At 42.1% G+C, this 18,095-nt stretch overlaps 1 protein-coding gene and 1 non-coding gene across 2 annotated transcripts; both read left to right on the forward strand.

Moving 5' to 3' along the window:
• Window positions 1–558: 558 nt before the first annotated feature.
• Window positions 559–665, forward strand: LOC129086727 (U6 spliceosomal RNA). The gene has a single exon (XR_008530847.1). It is a non-coding gene; the product is annotated as a U6 spliceosomal RNA (small nuclear RNA).
• A 2,891-nt stretch (window positions 666–3,556) lies between these two features.
• On the forward strand, window positions 3,557–17,717 carry SUMO2 (small ubiquitin like modifier 2). Its single transcript, XM_054592939.1, has 4 exons — window positions 3,557–3,739; window positions 5,391–5,522; window positions 11,318–11,389; window positions 17,041–17,717. Exons 1-4 carry the CDS (start codon window positions 3,719–3,721, stop codon window positions 17,101–17,103), a joined length of 288 nt encoding a protein of 95 aa, XP_054448914.1. The 5' UTR covers window positions 3,557–3,718; the 3' UTR covers window positions 17,104–17,717.
• Window positions 17,718–18,095: the final 378 nt, after the last annotated feature.

An 18,095-nucleotide genomic window follows, 5' to 3' on the forward strand; every position in this document is an offset into this window, starting at 1 on the left:
CCTCAGTTGCAAATAAATAGTACACTTGCTTAAAAGATTTGTATAAGAAGAAAATGAGCTATTATTAACTCCCACTCAGTGCCCAAGGCATGACCGTTGGCTCTCTTCCCCTTTCACTTCTTGTGTATTTCCTACCTAACCCCACCCCCAACCCCACCAAATTACATTTGAGACAGGGACTTTGCTTTTCTTTGTCTCCCTAATACCCAGCACAGGACTTTTGCATGTGATAGTTTCAATTTACTGATGCATTCAGTGAATCTTTAAGCACTTACAATGGACAAAACGTTAAGAGTTGAGGGAGAGGAGGTACATTCAAGAACCCGAGAAACTGAATATGACTGAAGGAGCAGAGGCTTCCAGAAGGAAATTATAAGAAAGAGTTAGAATGGGTAACCTGGATTAGCTCTTAAAGGGTTTTGTAGGTCTTATAAAATTTTAGGATTTATATGAAGCAGGGGATCGCCATTGAACCATGGAGTGGCAGAAACTTACTTCGTTTTGATTTTAGAATGGCTTGTGTCTCAGACTTTAGTGTGCTTAATAATCAGAAGGGACATGCTCTCTTTGACAGCACATATACTAAAATTAGAATGATACAGAGAAGATTAGCCTAGCCCCTGAACAAGGATGACATGCCAAAAAAACCAAAAAACAAAAACCATCAGGGAAGCTTGTTAAAAAGGAGGGAACCCTATCTCTGTACAGGTAGCTCAGTTGGCTAGAGTGTCGTCCTGAGACACCAAGGTTGTAGGTTCAGTCCCCTGTCAGGGTACATACAAGGATCAACCAATGAACACTTAAATAAGTAGGACAAACAAATTGATATTTCTCTCTCTAACATCAATAAATAAAAAATTGTTTAAATGTCATTTTAAAAGGAGGGATCCCAGTGCCCAAGAACATGCATTTTTTAAAATTTATGTATTTATTATTTATTGTCGATTGAGGCATTTTATTTTTTAAAAGATTTTATTTATTTATTTTTAGACAGAGGGGAAGGGATAGAACAAAGGGGGAGAGAAACAGCAATGTGTGGCTGCCTCTCATGCGCTCCCCACAAGAGACCCACCCTGCAACCCAGGCACGTGCCTTGAGTCGGAACCAGACCAGCCACCCTTTGGTTTGCAGACTGGCACTCAATCCACTGAGCCATACCACCCAGGGCCGTGGAGGCATTTTATTTGAACATATGTATTATATCCTGAGAAAAAGAATTTCAGGATTTTCCTTCCTGTGTGTTTTTGTTTTGCCTCTTCATGGTCCGTGATCCCTGCTGACAGGACGGAAGCAGGTTATTCTGCCATTTTTTTCTAGATTTTTGAGTTGCACATCAAATCTGGGGCCAATTACTCCACACTTATCAACTTGTCTGTGAGGTTCACAGCAATTCTCCCAGTTCTGTGGCCATCAATAATTTCAAATTTGCCAAAGTAACCATGCTTCATCATCACAGTTGGAAACCAGACGATGACTTTGGAGCACTGCCTAATAAAAACCTGGCGTTTGCCTCTCTTTTCAGCTTCGTTGACTCTCTTGAGAGCATCAGCCAGGACATTCATGAGCACCATTATGGCAGCACGGAAAGATGGCGACAAGAGGACGAGGAGGGGCGAGCCCACGAAGAATGTGCATTTAAATCAGCACCCTAGTCGATTCGGATTCACTTCAGGTACAGCCCTGGGAGGGTAGCTCAGTTGTGGAGAGCATTGCCCCAATACCCCAAGGTTTGGGGTTCAGTTCCCTGGTCTGGGTTCATGCAAGAGGGAACCAATAGTGCCTTGATGGTTGGAGCAACAGGTCGATGTTTCTCTCTGTCTGTAAAATCAATAAATAAATATTTTAAGAATATTTAGGTACAAGTGGGACTTGCCTTAAAACAAAAAGATCAGCTAGGAGGCAATTGCAGCAGCCCTGGGGAGAGCTGACTTGAATTCAGGCTTCCCCTGCCTTCCAGATCAGTCTTCCTTCCTTGGCTTGTCTTACGTCTAAGGTTTTCTGCTGCTTAACACAGAGACTGGACAGAGGCTGAAGAAAAGGAGGAATATTCGGTAGGTATTAGAGGGCAGAATGGACAAGACCTGGAGGTGGATTGTATGGGGAATGCGTGAAGGAGAGACCGGAGCCAAGGACGCCCCGTTCCCGGCTTGGGCTTGGAGCGATGGGTAGTGGTGTGCCATCCCCAATCGGGACAATGGGGAGGGGCAGGCTGGAGAAGGCCGAGTGAGCGATTTTAGTTGAGATTTGCTGAATCTGAAGAGGTGGCTTTCGGACACCCAGGTGGAGGTGCTCAAAAGTCAGTTGGATTTATAGGTTGGAAGCTAGCACGGAGAAACATCTGGACTAGACATACAGACTTGAAAATCATCAACAAATAGATGGTCACGGAAATGCGTGAAGTCGTCCCAGGAGAGAGAATAGAACGATAAGAGAAAGGGTCTAGAACAAAACCCAGGGAACATTTAAGGGAAGAGGTGAGGGAGGAAAACAATGCTCAGGGACCCACGCCAGACCAGAGTCACAGTCCGAAGGCTCAGGGAGGGCGTTCAGGAGCCGCGACGCGGCGCGCCCGCTGTACGCGCCCCGTCCGCGGCGACCTTGCGGAGAGCCGCTGTCGGGGCGCCACGAGGACCGCGCCAGATTGCGGTGGATTGAGCAGCGAGTGGGAGGTGAGGGAGTGGAGACAGCTGGCATGGCCTTTTTTTTCAAGATGTGTGGCCAAGAATGGAGGGAGATATGGTGGTGACTTACGATGGAAATAGAATCGACTCTTTTTCTATGCTGACGGAGTGGAAGGACATACTGGGACAAAGAAAATAATAAGACTTCCTCGGAGGAGTGGGGGGAACCCAGTGCGTAGAGTTCAGGATTTGTCCTTAAAGGGGGAGGGACCTGACGGACTGGATTGGAAGCTTGAGAGCGGGTAGTTCTCTAGGATGGATTCTGTTTCCTCGTGGAGGCCGGGGGCCCGGCCATGAGTCAGGATTTTGTACGATGCACATTTTTTCTCAGCTGGCCAAAGTATAGGATTACCAGGAGGGGTTAGTAGTCACTGAACTGAGGCAAGAGAGTAGTGGGAAGCTGGTTGAGGCTGAAGGTTCAAGATTCCGAAGATGAGAAGCTGGCTGAGAGGAAGTGTGATGTTCCTCTAAACTGGGGGAAACTGCATTTGGCTCAATGAACAAGAGGGATTTTTTTTTCCTAGAACCTCAGGCTGGGGCTATGACTTAGGCTCCCCCTTCCTCGTGCAGTCAGTCTACCTTCCTCGGTGTATGTCTCACGTCCAGGCTTCAAGCCTCCTCGTCCTCTACGAGGACCAGCTGGAAGCCATTTTGATTAAGCTCCACCACAGAAGGACAATACAGCCCCGCCCAGAGCAGGCGCGCCCCCGCGGCGGGCAGGGTGCGCGTGTCCGCTGCTCTTCCCGCCGGCCTGGCGGGCGCCGGGCCCAGGCCGGGGCAGCGCGGGGCGGGGCGGCGGGGGTGGTTATGTAAGCGTTGCGCGCTCCCGCGAGGCGGCAGCCAATGGGAAGGCCCGGCGGCTCGTGCTCGCGCACGTAGGGTGGGGGGAGGGAGCGCACAACGTGCGCGCGCCCTCTCCCTCCTCCACCGCTGCCGCCTCCTTCTTCTGCCGCTCCTGGTGCTGCTTGTGTGCTCCTTCGGTGCGGACCTGGTACCTCTTTTGTGAAGCGGTAGCTGAGGAGACTCCGGCGCTCGCCATGGCCGACGAAAAGCCCAAGGTGAGCTCGCCGCCGGCCCCTTCGCCTCGCCGCGCGGCGTGGTCACGGCGCGGGCCGGGGGCTGGCCCAAGCCGCCGCGGGCTCCCCGCGCCTTCCCGGGCCCCCCATGGGCCGGCCGCGGCTCAGGCCCTGGCGTTCCGCGCCATTTTTCTCCCTCCCCTCTTCCTCCCGCGCCGGAGGAGGCCCCGCGGCCCTCCCCCGCCCCCGGCCGCCTCGGAGTGCGCGCCGGGCGCGAGTAGGGCGGGCGGATCGCGGACGCTCGCAGGCCAACCGGCTGCGAGCGGGGCTTCTCGGGCCCGGCCCGGCGGGCGCGCGTGAGGAGGGGCGTTAAGGCGCGCAGTGTCCCCACCCTCCGCGGATCCCGCGCGGAGCTGCGGCGCGTTTTGCCGCCTCCTCGGTGGTGGGGAGTTCCCTCCCTCCGGAACTTGACCCCCCACAGGGATGAGAGCTGCGGGCATCTTCGGACCCCCTGCCCCGGGCCGCAGTGGCCGGGTGAGGGTTCGGGACGAATCAATGGGCTGCCGATGGGTTGGGAGCCGGATGCCCGTCGGGCCGTTGTGAGGGGCCGGGGATTCCCGGGGAGTATTTCCTACTTTAAAGACCTCAGAGTCCCAAGACGGGGAGGGGGGAAGGGCGGGGGCTTTTCCTTGGGGGTTAAATAACCCCCAATCTGTGGAGACCATGTGGTTTCGAGAAGTTGGAGGCAGATGTACGAGCGGAGACTTACTACATCTTAGAGACTAGAAAGGGCTTAACTTTTCAGCGCGGTCTTGCTGCACCAGGAGGCTTTTCCCGTGAGGACTGGGGCACACGCTTGTGCCTGGCACGCGGGGCTTTTCTTTCGGTTTGTTTTGCGGTACCCTCCCTTTCTTTCCTGAAGTGATTGAAGGGCTACAGAGTTCCTCCACCCTTGATTTTGGTGAACTTCAGATTGGGTCGAAATCTGCAAGGAGGACTTGGAATACACTGTGCATTTGACTCATGTCAACAAAGGGGAGGGGAGAGTAGGAGCTCTTAACTAAAAATAAACAAAATGAAGCTGCTAATAGAAGTGAACGTTAATAGGGTTCTGAGTTTTTCCCGCTGCTTCGGAGAATATCAGGGTATTCCTCAATTAGGGTGTTTGGCTTTCTTTTTTTTTTTTTTTTTTAAATGTAGCTTGAGATTTAAGTTATAAAACCAAGCGGGTTTGGTGACTTTAACTAGAGAATTGTAATGATTTTGAATTGCAAGCTCCAGAGCTCCCCTCCCCGCATTCTGTACTTAAAGTACTTTGAAAAGAGAAAGAAAACTCGTTTTTAATCTTTTTAAGGAAAATATTTTCTTTGAAAATGACATAAAATAGGCCATTTTGGACAATTCAAGAGAGCATTGCAGTAAATTGAGTGGGACCCATCATTTAAAATCAGTTGTTGCCACTGATCGCACTGCATGAGGTTTCTTTTCTGTTTCTGTGACAGTTATCTAATATTGTTGCTCGAGGATTTCTCATTTTTTCAGATTGATTTCAGCGGCTGAAAACAGCTATATGCTCTTTTATCATACAGAATGAGAAACCTGTTGATTTCTGAAGCAACTTGGGCTGCAGCTGCTTTAAAAGGTGTTTGTTTTTCACATTTTCCAAATTATACTCTTATTTTTCTTTCAACAGGAAGGAGTCAAGACTGAGAACAACGATCATATTAATTTGAAGGTGGCGGGGCAGGATGGTTCTGTGGTGCAGTTTAAGATTAAGAGGCATACACCACTTAGTAAACTAATGAAAGCCTATTGTGAACGACAGGTGAGGAACTGACATGGACTTTCACTGAATAAAACTTGTTTAAATAAAAAAAACCTTATTTTCATGAGAATAGAAACTAGACTAGCATAATACAGTAGACTGATTTTTGGCAGACTGAACATGCACTTAACGTCCTTTATCATACATTTGGTATGTTGATTCTTTGTGAAAAACCCTAGGATGGTTTGGTTAACCTATGATTCCAGTCTTGTGCCACAAATGCATCATATTATACTCACAACTTGTGGTTTGTTTCCAAGGGAGTATAAGAAAATAAGAATGAACAAGGTAAATTTTCTTGTCCGGCTTGCTAGCTCTCTTTAAATTTAGTAGATAATCTGTACTATATTTTTTCCCATTGCCATTGAGTTGCCTTATATCCCTCTCCCCCCATCTTTTTTCCCCGTCACTTAAAATTTGACTTAAGTCAAAACCATTTTAAATATTTTAATCGGTTTGGAAATATTAAGTGTGTTTAAGGACATTGCCATTTCCCTGAACCATGTAAAATTTTAATACTTCTTTTTTACCCTAATAGTAGAGGTCAAGAAATTTAACCTGAGCCAAGCATAAACATTTTTATATTAGAAACATTTACATTTTACTCAGACTGTAGTAACTAGGCATCAAGAAGAGGAAGTAGAAATGAACAGATGCTGGGAGGTAAATGCACGCTTTAAGACAAAGAAGCTCCCCTTTGTGATGAGTCTGTAATAGTATAACTAAAAATGACTTTTGCAAGTATAACAAAAACTCTGGTACCTAGATCAGTTAATACAGTAATAACCTGGCAGATGTATTTTTTCTGCTCAACGTTGAATATATAATATATGAAAGTTGAAAAACTTATTTTTTTTAGACTAAAACAACCTATCTAAATTGCTAATTTCCCCCCCAAATAGTCTCAAAATAGAATAAGGCTTAAACCTATAGAAGCTGGGAAATTGAGTTTGAAGTGAAACTTGAGCTTCCTCCATGAGATATAAGGGCATTTGAAAGAAACTGAAGATATAAATTCCTTTTTGAATTTGCAGCTTTATTTTATGTCTGATTTATTTATAGCATAATAAGAGAACACTGTGCTTCTAATTCTTTATCGTCATATGTAACTTTTTTATATATCCTTACAAAGAAAGATAAGATACACCCTTGTTTGAAGAATTTTGGTAAAATATCCCTAACAATTAGTGAATATGTACTTTTTAATTGTGCTAGATTTTTTTGCACTGGCATTTTTCATATTTGAACACTAGCTCCCCTTCAGGTTATAGGAGAATTTTTAGAGCTAAGCATTTTGTAGAACTTCTAAGTAGCCAAAACTTTTACAAAATAGAAACTTATCTTTAGATTTGGTGGTTTTCAACAAAATTCTCTGCATATCTTAAGTTTTCTCTAATTTACTAAATATTAGCCTTTAAATGGTCGTATTTTTCAACCCTTATGAAAATAAAGACTTCCTGTATTTCTCACAGAGGCCCCAAAGGATCTTTTTATTTATCTGATAATTACTACATGCTTACCATGTGCTGGGGCATTATACTATGTGCAAGGAAAACAAAAACACATAGCACATCCTCTATTTCAGATTGTCCCTATGGGAGATTGTCCTAAAAGATCATGTTGGTGGGAAAGTCAAGAATTTTTTTAGTTTTCCTGCTGTGTTAAAATAAATTTGGTGTATTACCCAGTGCAAAAATAGTTTTACTTGATTTTTTTCAGTTATTGGGCTTATATTTGACTAAACTTGTTGGGACCACTCTTAATTTGCACTGCAGGAAAAAGGAGCACTGGTAATTCATAAAAAATTAATTCCACTGCTTTCCTGGGAAGGCAGATACAATTTGAAGATATGGTTCAAGAAGGGTTTAGATAGATATTTCTATTTCCCTCTTAAATTGGGAAAAACCTTGGAGTTTTGAGTGAAACAAGATCCCTGTTTTCAGTTTCAAATGGTTCCTCACATTCTAAGGAAGAGGGAGTTGAAGTATATCCCAGTTGGGCTGATTCCCTGCGTGTTAGGTGTGGGTACAAGCTATCGAAACAGTAGAATTTTTTTTTTTAAGGTTTTATTTACTTTCACAAAGAGGGAGAGAAACATTGGCCTGCAACTCAGGCATGTGCTCTGACTGGGAATTGAACCCACGACCTTTTGGTTTGGAGGTTGACGCTCAATCCACTGAGCCACATCAGCCAGGGCTAGAATATTTCTTTAGTTTGTAAGGCCAAAGTCTTGATCTCAAATTGAACGTGCAACAGAGGACTCTTGATTTTACTTACAGAAATCTTGTTCTCTGGTGTCCTCTACTCAGTAAACAGCACCATTCAACATCTGGTTCCGCACTCAAAACCTTGGGGTCATCTTGGATGGTGCTTCCTAACTCATATAAGCCATCAGCACATTCTCTTCTCTATCTAGACCTTTGCTGTCTAGGATAGTAGCAAAAAACCACATGTGAATATTTACCCCTTAAAATGTGACTAGTTCGAATTGAGATGTGCTATAAAGTGTGACATACCACAGATTTTGAAAACTCAGCATGATAAGTAAAATATCTCAATTTTTTAAATGTTGATTACATATTGAAAATTTTTTTATTTTTAGAGAGAGGGAGGGAAACATCCATCAGTTGCCTTTTCTACACCCCCAGCTGGGGACGTGGACCACAACTCAGGCATGTGCCCTGACTGGGAACCTAACCGGTGACCTTTTAGTTCACAGGCCAGCACTCAGTCTGCCGAGCCATACTAGTCAGGGTAGAAATAGGTATTGAATAGGCTGAATTACAATATTTTACTAAAATTTTACCAATTTTAAAATTTTTAACATGGCAACTATAAAATATGCATATGTGGCTCTCATATTTCTGTTGGATAGCAAAGCGGGGCTGTCAACCATTTCATTCCACTCTTGCCAAGTTATTACCTTGGAGATGTCTTTGATTAGTTCAAAGAGCTGCTGCTCCCATTACTCAATCCTCTCATCCTCATTTGTTTTATTTTCTTAATTGTCTGTGTGTCTTCTGTACAAAAACATGTAAGCTCCATGGGCATGGGGCCTTTTCGTTCACTGTTTCTCGAGAGCCTAGACCAGTACCTGGCATATCGAACCCATTCAGTAAAATGGCCTGTAAAATGATGCAGAACATTCAGACATCTCCAGAGATTGGTTTGTAAGTTTTTCATTCACGTGTAGAATTAGAGTTTGCCTACTTTATGTCGGCCACATAACCTTCAGCTAACTGATTAAGAGCATACTTTTCCATTCTGGTGTGGATTTACCCTAACAGATTATTCCATGGAGTGTCAGGTGGTTTCAGAGAACACAGATTTATTGGTTCAGTCTAATTCATTTTTGTGAAATGAGAAAATGAATCCAGAGAGAGAAGCTCACTCAACTTTCAGCACAACTCTAAAGCATAGGGATGAGATTTATTCAGAGGAGGAGTCCCAGTACTAGTTTAATGTAAATTCTTTGAATTTACACAGTTTATGCAATACATAAATACAATGTTCTTACGTTCTGGCCCTGCCGCCCCCATCCTCCCATCACTTAATTTTGAATGGCCACACCACTGACCTTGTGACCTTACTCTTGGATGTAGTGAAGGAAGAACCCAGTGTATAGAAGGTGCTCAGTATTTTCTTGAAGCAAGGAGTCTTCAGTGGAGTGTTTGTAAATACATAATACCTGGCAAAATTGAAAGTCATGAGGAATTAAGGTGTGGATGTCACCTATCTAGTGGGAGATCACTTGTGTTTCTCAAGACAGGGCTAGTCTGAAAGTGGTATGTGTTAAAGGCTAGAGTTTTAAGGAAAGTAGTATGATCTTAATGATAATAGGTAGTTTTAAAGACAGATTCAACAATTCGTTAAGGGAATACAGGTGTTATACAGGTATTGGTTCAGCACTTTGAATGTTTTTAGTCCTAGGACCTCGGTTTTCTCAAATATTTATTGAAGCACAGAATTTGAATAATTATAATTTATAATTTGAGCATGATACAGGAGTGACTTTGTAAGATGCTTTCTAGAAAGCTGTCTTTAAAGGTAATACCTGTACGGTGCACCTCCAAAGACCCTTTATTTTTCTACCTTGTCCTCATTTGGCTATAGTTACCAGCAGCTTCACTGCTTTGTTCCATTCCCATTTTCCCTACCCCTCTGTTAGGAAGGTGATGCTTGATTAGTAAAACACTGGAATCCCCTTTGCAGAAGGGGCATGTTTAGGCTCATTTATCTCCTCAGTGTGTATAAAAATACCTTGAAGCTATATTCTAGTGGTATAATTTAAAAATTCGGCCCTGGCTGGAGTGGCTCAGTGGATTGAGTGCTGGCTTGCAAACCAAAGGGTCACCAATTCAGTTCCCAGTCAGAGCACATGCCTAGGTTGCAGGTCAGGTCCCCAGGACGGGGTGCATGAGAAGCAACCACACACTGCTGTTTCTCTCCCTCTCTTTCCTTTTCCTTCCCCTCTGTCTAAAAATATAAATAAAAATAAAATCAAAAAATAAAAATTCTTCCTCCTTTTTAAATATTTAATTTTAGAGGAGAAGGGAGGGAAAAAGGGAGAGAAACATGCATCAGTTGCTTCCCATAAGTACCCTGACGGGACTGAACCTGCAACCTAGGCGTGTGCCCAGACCAGCTATCCAACCAGCGACCTTTTTGCTGGATGACGGCCAAGCAATGGAGCCACACTGGTCAGGGTTAAAAATTCTCCTTTTTATAATAATCTTTCCCAACTTAATAACTTTAGATTAATTTTTAAATGAAAAGGCAGGGTTAGGTGGATACTGCATTTTATCCATTTTATTCCATCAGAATTTTAATGAGCACCTACTATGTGCAAGGAGTACAGGGTGACCAAGACAGTCTGGGTTCCTATTCTTTGTGAAGCTTGTTTTCTTTTTTGAAGATGATCATCATCTTGATTGATTGATTGATTGATTGATTTTAGAGAAAAGGAGAGAGAAACATCGATTTGTTCCACTTATTTGTGCATTTATTGGTTGCTTCTTGTATGTGCCCTGACCGGGGATCAAACCCATAACCTTCGGGTATCCAGATGATGCTCTAACCAACTGAGCTACCTGGCCAGAGAGATCCTGAAGTTTATTTTCTAGTAATAGGTTGACAAGTAATACGTGAAGCTTTAGGTAAGTATTGACATTAAAAAGGAAATTCCAGGAATTTCATGAGTGGATTGTGGTCTTATGAATGCTTTTAGGACGGTTACTGCCTTGTGTTCTTGTGGAAGTGTCCCAACTGCCTATGGATAACTTATTAAATACCCCTTGGTGTGCTTAGCATCGTGATGGGTTGGGGCATAGGTTACTTCTGTGTAGTGGTAGGAACTGTTAGGATAAAAACGAAGGTGAGATGGCTTTTAGGCAAAATTTTATTTTAATCATTACATCTTCATAGGTGACTTTTATGTTTCTGTTGGAGATCTCTTTAACATACATTGAAGAGTATTGCTGTATGCATCTCTTTAAATTTCCTTTTAGTATCTTAAATATACTGTTTGGCTCATTGTATGACCTATTCAAGCTTGGAATAGCTGTCGTCTCAAAACAGGAGAGCTTTTTTTAAGAAGACCTTTATTTAAAAACCATTTTTCCAAATCAAAGACAAAGCGAAAGTCACCCCAGATCTTTTTACCCACATAGAAATGTTGTTAGCATATTGATGATGATTTATTTAGTCCTTTCTCTTAATACATTCAGGGCTAAATATGCCTACAGTTTTATTTGTTACTGTTTGCATTCTTACTGCTTTTAAACTCTCTCGTCCAGGGTTTGTCAATGAGGCAGATCAGATTCCGATTTGACGGGCAGCCAATCAATGAAACAGACACACCTGCACAGGTAAAAATCTCTTTGTGCTAACTAGAAAAATCAGTTTTTTTGGTAATTTTCTCAACAGCTTTATTTATCTGAATTTTTAGATGTTGGAATATAATTCTTTACCACAATTCAGGCCTATGTAAAATATCAAAGGGGAACAAAGACAAATACATAGAAATAGATTGAGGAAATGATAGTTGTTTTAAAAGACCTGGTTATCGGTTAGTAAAGCTAGTAGGTCATTTAGTTACTTTAATCCATTTTTTCCCCTATTGTCCGTTTCTTTTAATTTTTTTTAAACTTATTGATTTTTTTTAAGAGGGTAGAAGGGAAAGGGAAACACCGATTTGTTGTTCCACCTATTTACGCAGTCATTGGTTGGTTCTTGTATGTGCCCTGACGATGGGTCAAACCTCTAAAACCTTGGAGTATCAGGATATTGCTCGAACCAACTAAGCTGCCTGATCAGGGCTGTTTTCCTTGTTTTTGTTGCTGTAGCTCTTAATCATACGTGGGTTCTGTGAACCAGTTAGCTTTTGATTTTGACCATTTTAATTCCCATACTGAATTTTTTTACCCGTCCTTGTGAGGTAAAGGGAGCTAATGGCTGTCACTGCAAAGCTTTTGATAGCTTAGTTTGAGAGAAAGGGTCCTTAGCAATAGGTTGCTTTCTAGACCCTCACTATAAAAGGTAATGCTGTCTGATCCCTTCATCTCTACCTGTCACTTCAGTTGTTTTGTCACTTTGTAAGAGATCTGCCGGGCAGTCTTCTATCGCAGAACTCTGCTTCTTTTTACCTTTTCATGTTCCATTTAGGACTTCCTTTTTGGGGACAAATGTCTTTTAAGCAGAAATTTAAATAGGAAATTTGAATTAGAGCCCGTATATTTTTAGGATTTTTTATCGCCCCATAAAAACTAAACTTTGATAAATATGGTATGAGTAAGCACATTAAGATTGTGGTTTTGTTGATAATCTTCAAAAATTTGAAATGTCTGAGTTATACTTGAGAGAATATTTTGAAGAAATTTCTGTTGGTGAGTCTCTAAGGAGCAATTATAGTCCCTAGCCACAAGGAGGAGCTGAATTCTCTTGATGAAAGAGAAAAGGCTCTTTTATCCTTCGAAGGGATTTAAAGTTTCACTATAAAATTTAACATTCCAGTATTTTATTTCAGTAATTAGGCTAAAGACCTCTTTTGATTGTTTTAAAAGAATAAAAAGAATCCATTGTGCTAAACAGTGACAATTTGAATATATTTTTTGTTTCCTTTTTTTTTTTTTTTAATATTTTATTTAGTTTTAGAGTGATTTTGTTTCTTTTTTTTTTTTTTTAAGATTTTATTTAGTTTTAGAGTAAGTGGAAGCAGAAGGGAGGGAGAGAGGGAGAGAAACATCTTTGTGAGAGAGAAACATGGATTGGTTGCCTCTTACGTGCCCCGAACTGGGAACGTGGCCCGCAACTCAGGCATGTGCCCTGACTGGGAATCAAACTTGTGATTCACGGCCGGCACTCAATCCACCGAGCCATACCAGCCAGGGCTCTTTCTTTTTATTCTTTTTTTAAAAAATTTATTTATTTTTTCAAATACATTTGTCTCTGCCTACCCCCTAGGGCTCTTTTATTTTAAGTTGTTTTTTTATTGATTTGAGAGAGAGGAAGAAACATCCATTTTTCTTGTTTCACTTATTTATGCATTCACTGGTTAATTTCTTTGTGTACCCTAATGAGGGATCAAACCCTCAACCTTTGTGGATCGGAATGAAACTCTCAACAACTGATCTACCTGGCCAGGGCTAGAATATATTTTCTGTCTTATAAAGCCCTCCCCAATCACCACAAAATAATTCTGCAAATACTAAACTGTGAGGAGGATTTGTTCAGAACTTAATTACAAAATCTTCAAATGAGTTTAGAATTGAACTCATTTTGGTATTTAGAATTCACTTTAGAATGAAATTGATCTGTTAGAATTGTTCTCCCAATATTAAATTGAGGAATTGTAATGAATTAGAAAATCTTATCAGCCAATTTTAATACCAGTATAATTATTATATGCCCATCATTCTGTTAAATACTTCCTTTGACTTATTTCTCGACTGAATGCTATTCCATTTTACAAAAGAGGGAATTAAGACTCATTTAGTAATATTTTAATACTTTAGCTCTACTTTGAGTATATTTCAAGTTTATTAGAAATAGTTCTCTTTCATATTTTTAGGTGCCCCAGCTTATCCTAAAAATTACCAGCTTTTAGAAAGGATTTCTTTTTTTTTTTTTTTTTTTTTTTTTGGTAATAGAGATTTTATTTATGTTAGAGGGGAAAGGAGGGAGAAAGAGGGAGAGAAACATCGCTTGGTTGCCTCTCGCACACCCCCAACTGTGGTCCTGGCCTGTAACCTAGGCATGTACCCTGACCGGGAATCAAACTGGAAACCTTTTGGTTCTCTGGCCAGAGCTCATTCCACTGAGCCACTCCAGCCAGGGCTAGGAAGGAATTTTCAAGGGTAATTGTCAGCACACAAACCATTACAGCCCTGGCTGGTATGGCTCAATGGACTGAGAGTGACCCTGCGAACCAGAGTTGCTGGTTCAGTTCCCAGTGCAGGGCATACGTCTGGGTTGCAAGCCAGGTCCCCGGTAAGGGGGCTCGTGAGGTGCAACCACACGTTGATGTTTTTCTCCTCCCTTTCCCTCTCTAAAAATAAGTAAAGTCTTTAAAAAAAAAACCAAAACCATTACAAAGCTCATATACTTTCCAGTGTTGCTGTATGTACCAAAACCTTTTTACTGTCAACATAGTTGTTTTATGTATAATGTGTGGGTAGTGAACCTTGCAAACTTAATTTGTGAATTGCATTTTACAATTTGAATTAGTGATTGGTTGGTTTGGGTTTTGTTGTTGTTGTTGGTTTGTTTGTTTTCCCCAATGTTTTATCCATTGCCTTCCTGCATAGAGGTAACCACTGATTTGTGCACAGGCAAGGATATATTCTCATTACAGACACATAACACTTAAAAATACAAATGTTGCCTAGTTTTTAAATTTTGTCTTTAGCCTAATACTAGAATCCTAGGGATATTTCTACTTCTGTTGTGTAATTGTGCTTACTCCTTTTCAATTTTATTTTTAATTGTATTGATTATACTGTTAGAGTTGTCCTGGTTTTTTTTCTCCCTTTGCCCCCTTCTATCCAGCACCCCCGCCTCCCTCAGGCAATCCCCACACTATTGTTCCTGTCCATGGGTCATGCAAATAAGTTCTTTGCTGCTCCATTTCCTGTACTGTACTTTATTTACATCCCATGGCTGTTCTGTAACTACTTATTTGTACTCCTTAATCCCCTCACCTCTTCACCCATTCTCCCACAACCCCCTTCCATCGGGCAACCACCAAACTGCTCTCTATATCTGTAAATCTGTCTCTGTTGTTGTTTGCTTAGTATTTTAGATTATTGCCATTTTATTGTTCATAGTTTTGATCTTTTTCTTAAAAAAGTCCCATTAACATTTCATATAATAATGGTGAACAATTATGATGGTGAACTCCTTTAGTTTTTTCTTGTCTGGGAAGCTCTTTATCTGCCCTTTGATTCTAAATGACAGCTCTGTTGGGTAGAGCAATTTTGGCTGTAGGTCCAGGGACCAGTGGCACAGCCTCCTCTATCACCCAAAGTGGGTACTTGAGGTAAGCCCTTCATGTGCGCTGATTGCACCCTCCTCTTGTAGTTGAGCCTTGGTTACTGTTGGCAGGTCAGTGGGAGGGATTTACCCAGGTCAGTCAACTGCAAGGACTGGATGTGACCACTGACCACCAACCTCTACCCTCCACTCTCCACAGAGGATCAGCGGTGCAGGGGCAGGGCGGTGGTGCTCCGACTTGGTCTGTAGCTGTCCAGTGAGTGCACAGGCCCTGGGGCATCCTGGGTGGTGCAGGCCAAGGTCAGCCCCCTCCTGTGTTCTGCCCAGGGCCACCCTGCCTGAGCTTTAAAGCCGTAGGAGATGGCTGCTGCTTGGGCTGGGCTTGGAGACTCCCAGGCGAAGCCCAGCTGTGAGTCTAGGCTGGCTGCTGCCGATGCAGGGCCTGGGGCCACTTAGCAAGGGTTGCTGGGGAGCTGGTTGGGGCTCACTGAGGCTGGCAGTTGCTTGTTTGACAGGATTTAGGAAGTTGTGAAGCGTTTACCAGGACCAGCCATTCATATGGAAAAGTCACGGGTAACAGGGTAACAGGTTGTAAATCGGGTGGGACTCCAAGGTGGGGCAAACAGTATTAGCCAGATTGATGGAGTCTCAGATATGATACCTGCCTGCTGGTTCTGTGGTTCTGTGGCTCTGTGGTGGGGAGGGCTCAGAAAAGGGACAGTGGTCTCTGCCCACCTTTCTATCTGGGAGAAAACTGTCCTCCAGCTCCCACCTTGAGGCAAGACACTTCAGTTCCTCCCCGTGTGCCACTGGTGCCGCTCAAGGTGCTACCTCAGTGCTGGAGCTCGGGGGAATGAGTGAGCCTGAGTAAGTCCATGTATGGGTTCTTCAAGGGGAACTGCTTGGGACTCTAGCAGTTTCTTCCACTGACTCAATTCCCCCCCCCCCCCGGTTTCTGCAGCTAGGAGTGATGGGACTTACCTTTCTGTCACTGGAACCTTGGTCTGGGGGGCCTGGTGTGGGGCTGGGACTCCTGACTCCCAAGATATCCCTCCCGAATTTTTATCCACCACATGTGGATGTGGGACCAGCCTGTTCCACGTCTGCACCCCTCCTACCAGTCTGGAGGGATGTGGTTTCTTTAAGTCTTCAGTTGTCAGACTTCCATTCAACTTGATTTCTGAAGGTTCTATTTTCATTGTAACTTTGATGAGGTGCGAGGAGGTGAGCCATGTTTATCGATGCCACCAACTTAACTGGAAGTCCCTTTGCGTATTCTTTAATAACAGCTATATGGTATTTCATGTATAAATGTACCATATTTCTTTGGGTTTCTATTGATATTTAGGTAATTTCCAGTTTTTTATTCATCTAAACCACATAGTGAGATCCTTTATACACATAACTCTTAATTTTCGGTAATTGCAGGAGGTGACTTGACTCATAGACATATTCAGTTTTTTAAAGATTTTGTTTATTTTTAGAGAGGGGGAGGGGCGGGGAGAAAGAGGGAGAGAAATATTGAAGTGAGAGAGAAACTTCGATCTGCTGCCTCTCGTACACACTGTCCTGGGACCTTTCATTTGGCAGGACAGTGCCCAGCCAACTGAGCCACACTGGTCAGGGCAGACATACTCAGTTTTTAACTTAAAAACTACTTTTTATAATCTTCATAAAAGAGAAGACCATGTGAAAAATTACTTAAACCTAAGGCCAATCCTTAATTAGGCTCTGGGATGTCTAAATTAATAAACATTGGAATTTGGTAAAACTTGAGCAGTTTTTCAGGATATTTAAGTCTGATAGTTATAAATTCAAAAAAAATTACTGATTTTAGAGAAAGAAAAACATTGATTTGCTCACTTACTCATGGTTGCTTCTTGTATATACTGTTTGGGGATCAAGCCTGCAACCTTGGTGCATCGGGACAGCGCTCTTAACAACTGAGCTACCTGGCCAGGGTGATCGTTACAGCTTTTAAGAGCTGAATAATCAATGGCTTTCAATTTGTTTTTTTCCTTTACGCTAGTTGGAAATGGAGGATGAAGATACAATTGATGTGTTCCAGCAGCAGACAGGAGGTGTCTACTAAAAAGGGAACCTGCTACTTTACTTCAGAACTCTGTTCCTCCAGACCAAGAAGACATTCTCAATTAGAAAACTGCAATTTGGTTCCACCACATCCTGACTACTACAGTATAGTTTTCTCTATTCTTTCATTTTCCCTTTCCCCATTCCTTTATTGTACATAAAGTAACTGGTGTATGTGCACAAGCATTTGCATTTTTTTTTTTTTAACTAAATGGCCAATGGTATGTTTTGATTGACATCACATGGAGATGGGATGGGGAAAAATAACTGGTTCTGTGAAGATACCCCCTTTCTCCATTAGTGGCATGCTCATTCAGCTCTTATCTTTATATTCCAGTAAGTTATTTTGCTCTCGCTGTTTAACAAAAAAAAGAACAACATAAAAACTCTTGCATACCTTGTTTGATTGGAGAATTTTAATGTTTTTCATTTATCATTGTAAAACCAAGGACAATTTTATAACTTTTTTGTACGTAGCTGTTACATGTAGGGCAACCTGTCTTTAAGTAGGGATAAATTACTCTAAAAGAAATGAATCCTAGGTAGTTTTCCCTTCAAGTCAAGCGTCTTGTTGTTTAAATAAACTTCTTGTTTAAAATGAGCTGTTTTGTTTATTCTGAGGAATATTAAATAGAAAATTGAAGTTTAGGAAAAGACATGACAACAATAGGCCCCCTAGAAGTAACATTTCAAGGAAGAAATGGAGATACTTTTCATTTCTGACAGACTAGCAAAACAGTAACAAAGCTATAGAAATAACTAGGAACTGATGTTTCAGCCTCTTTGTTCAAAAAGCTTAGGCAGTTCAAAATATGCAACTTCACTAGCTAAAAATAGAAAAATGGGTCATAATGTGTGGATTTACTCCCAAGCATTCTTTTCTGTAACAACTACCTGAGATGGTGCATTAGCACTTGCAGCTAGGGAAAAATTCTGGTTTAGCTAGTTATGCTGATAGATCACTTAACCCTTTTAGGGTTCACCTTGTTAAGT

The sequence above is a fragment of the Pteronotus mesoamericanus genome, unplaced genomic scaffold (genome assembly GCF_021234165.1).
Source record: "Pteronotus mesoamericanus isolate MK-2021 breed Mesoamerican mustached bat unplaced genomic scaffold, CSHL_Meso_final scaffold_408, whole genome shotgun sequence".
Lineage (NCBI taxonomy): Eukaryota > Metazoa > Chordata > Mammalia > Chiroptera > Mormoopidae > Pteronotus > Pteronotus mesoamericanus.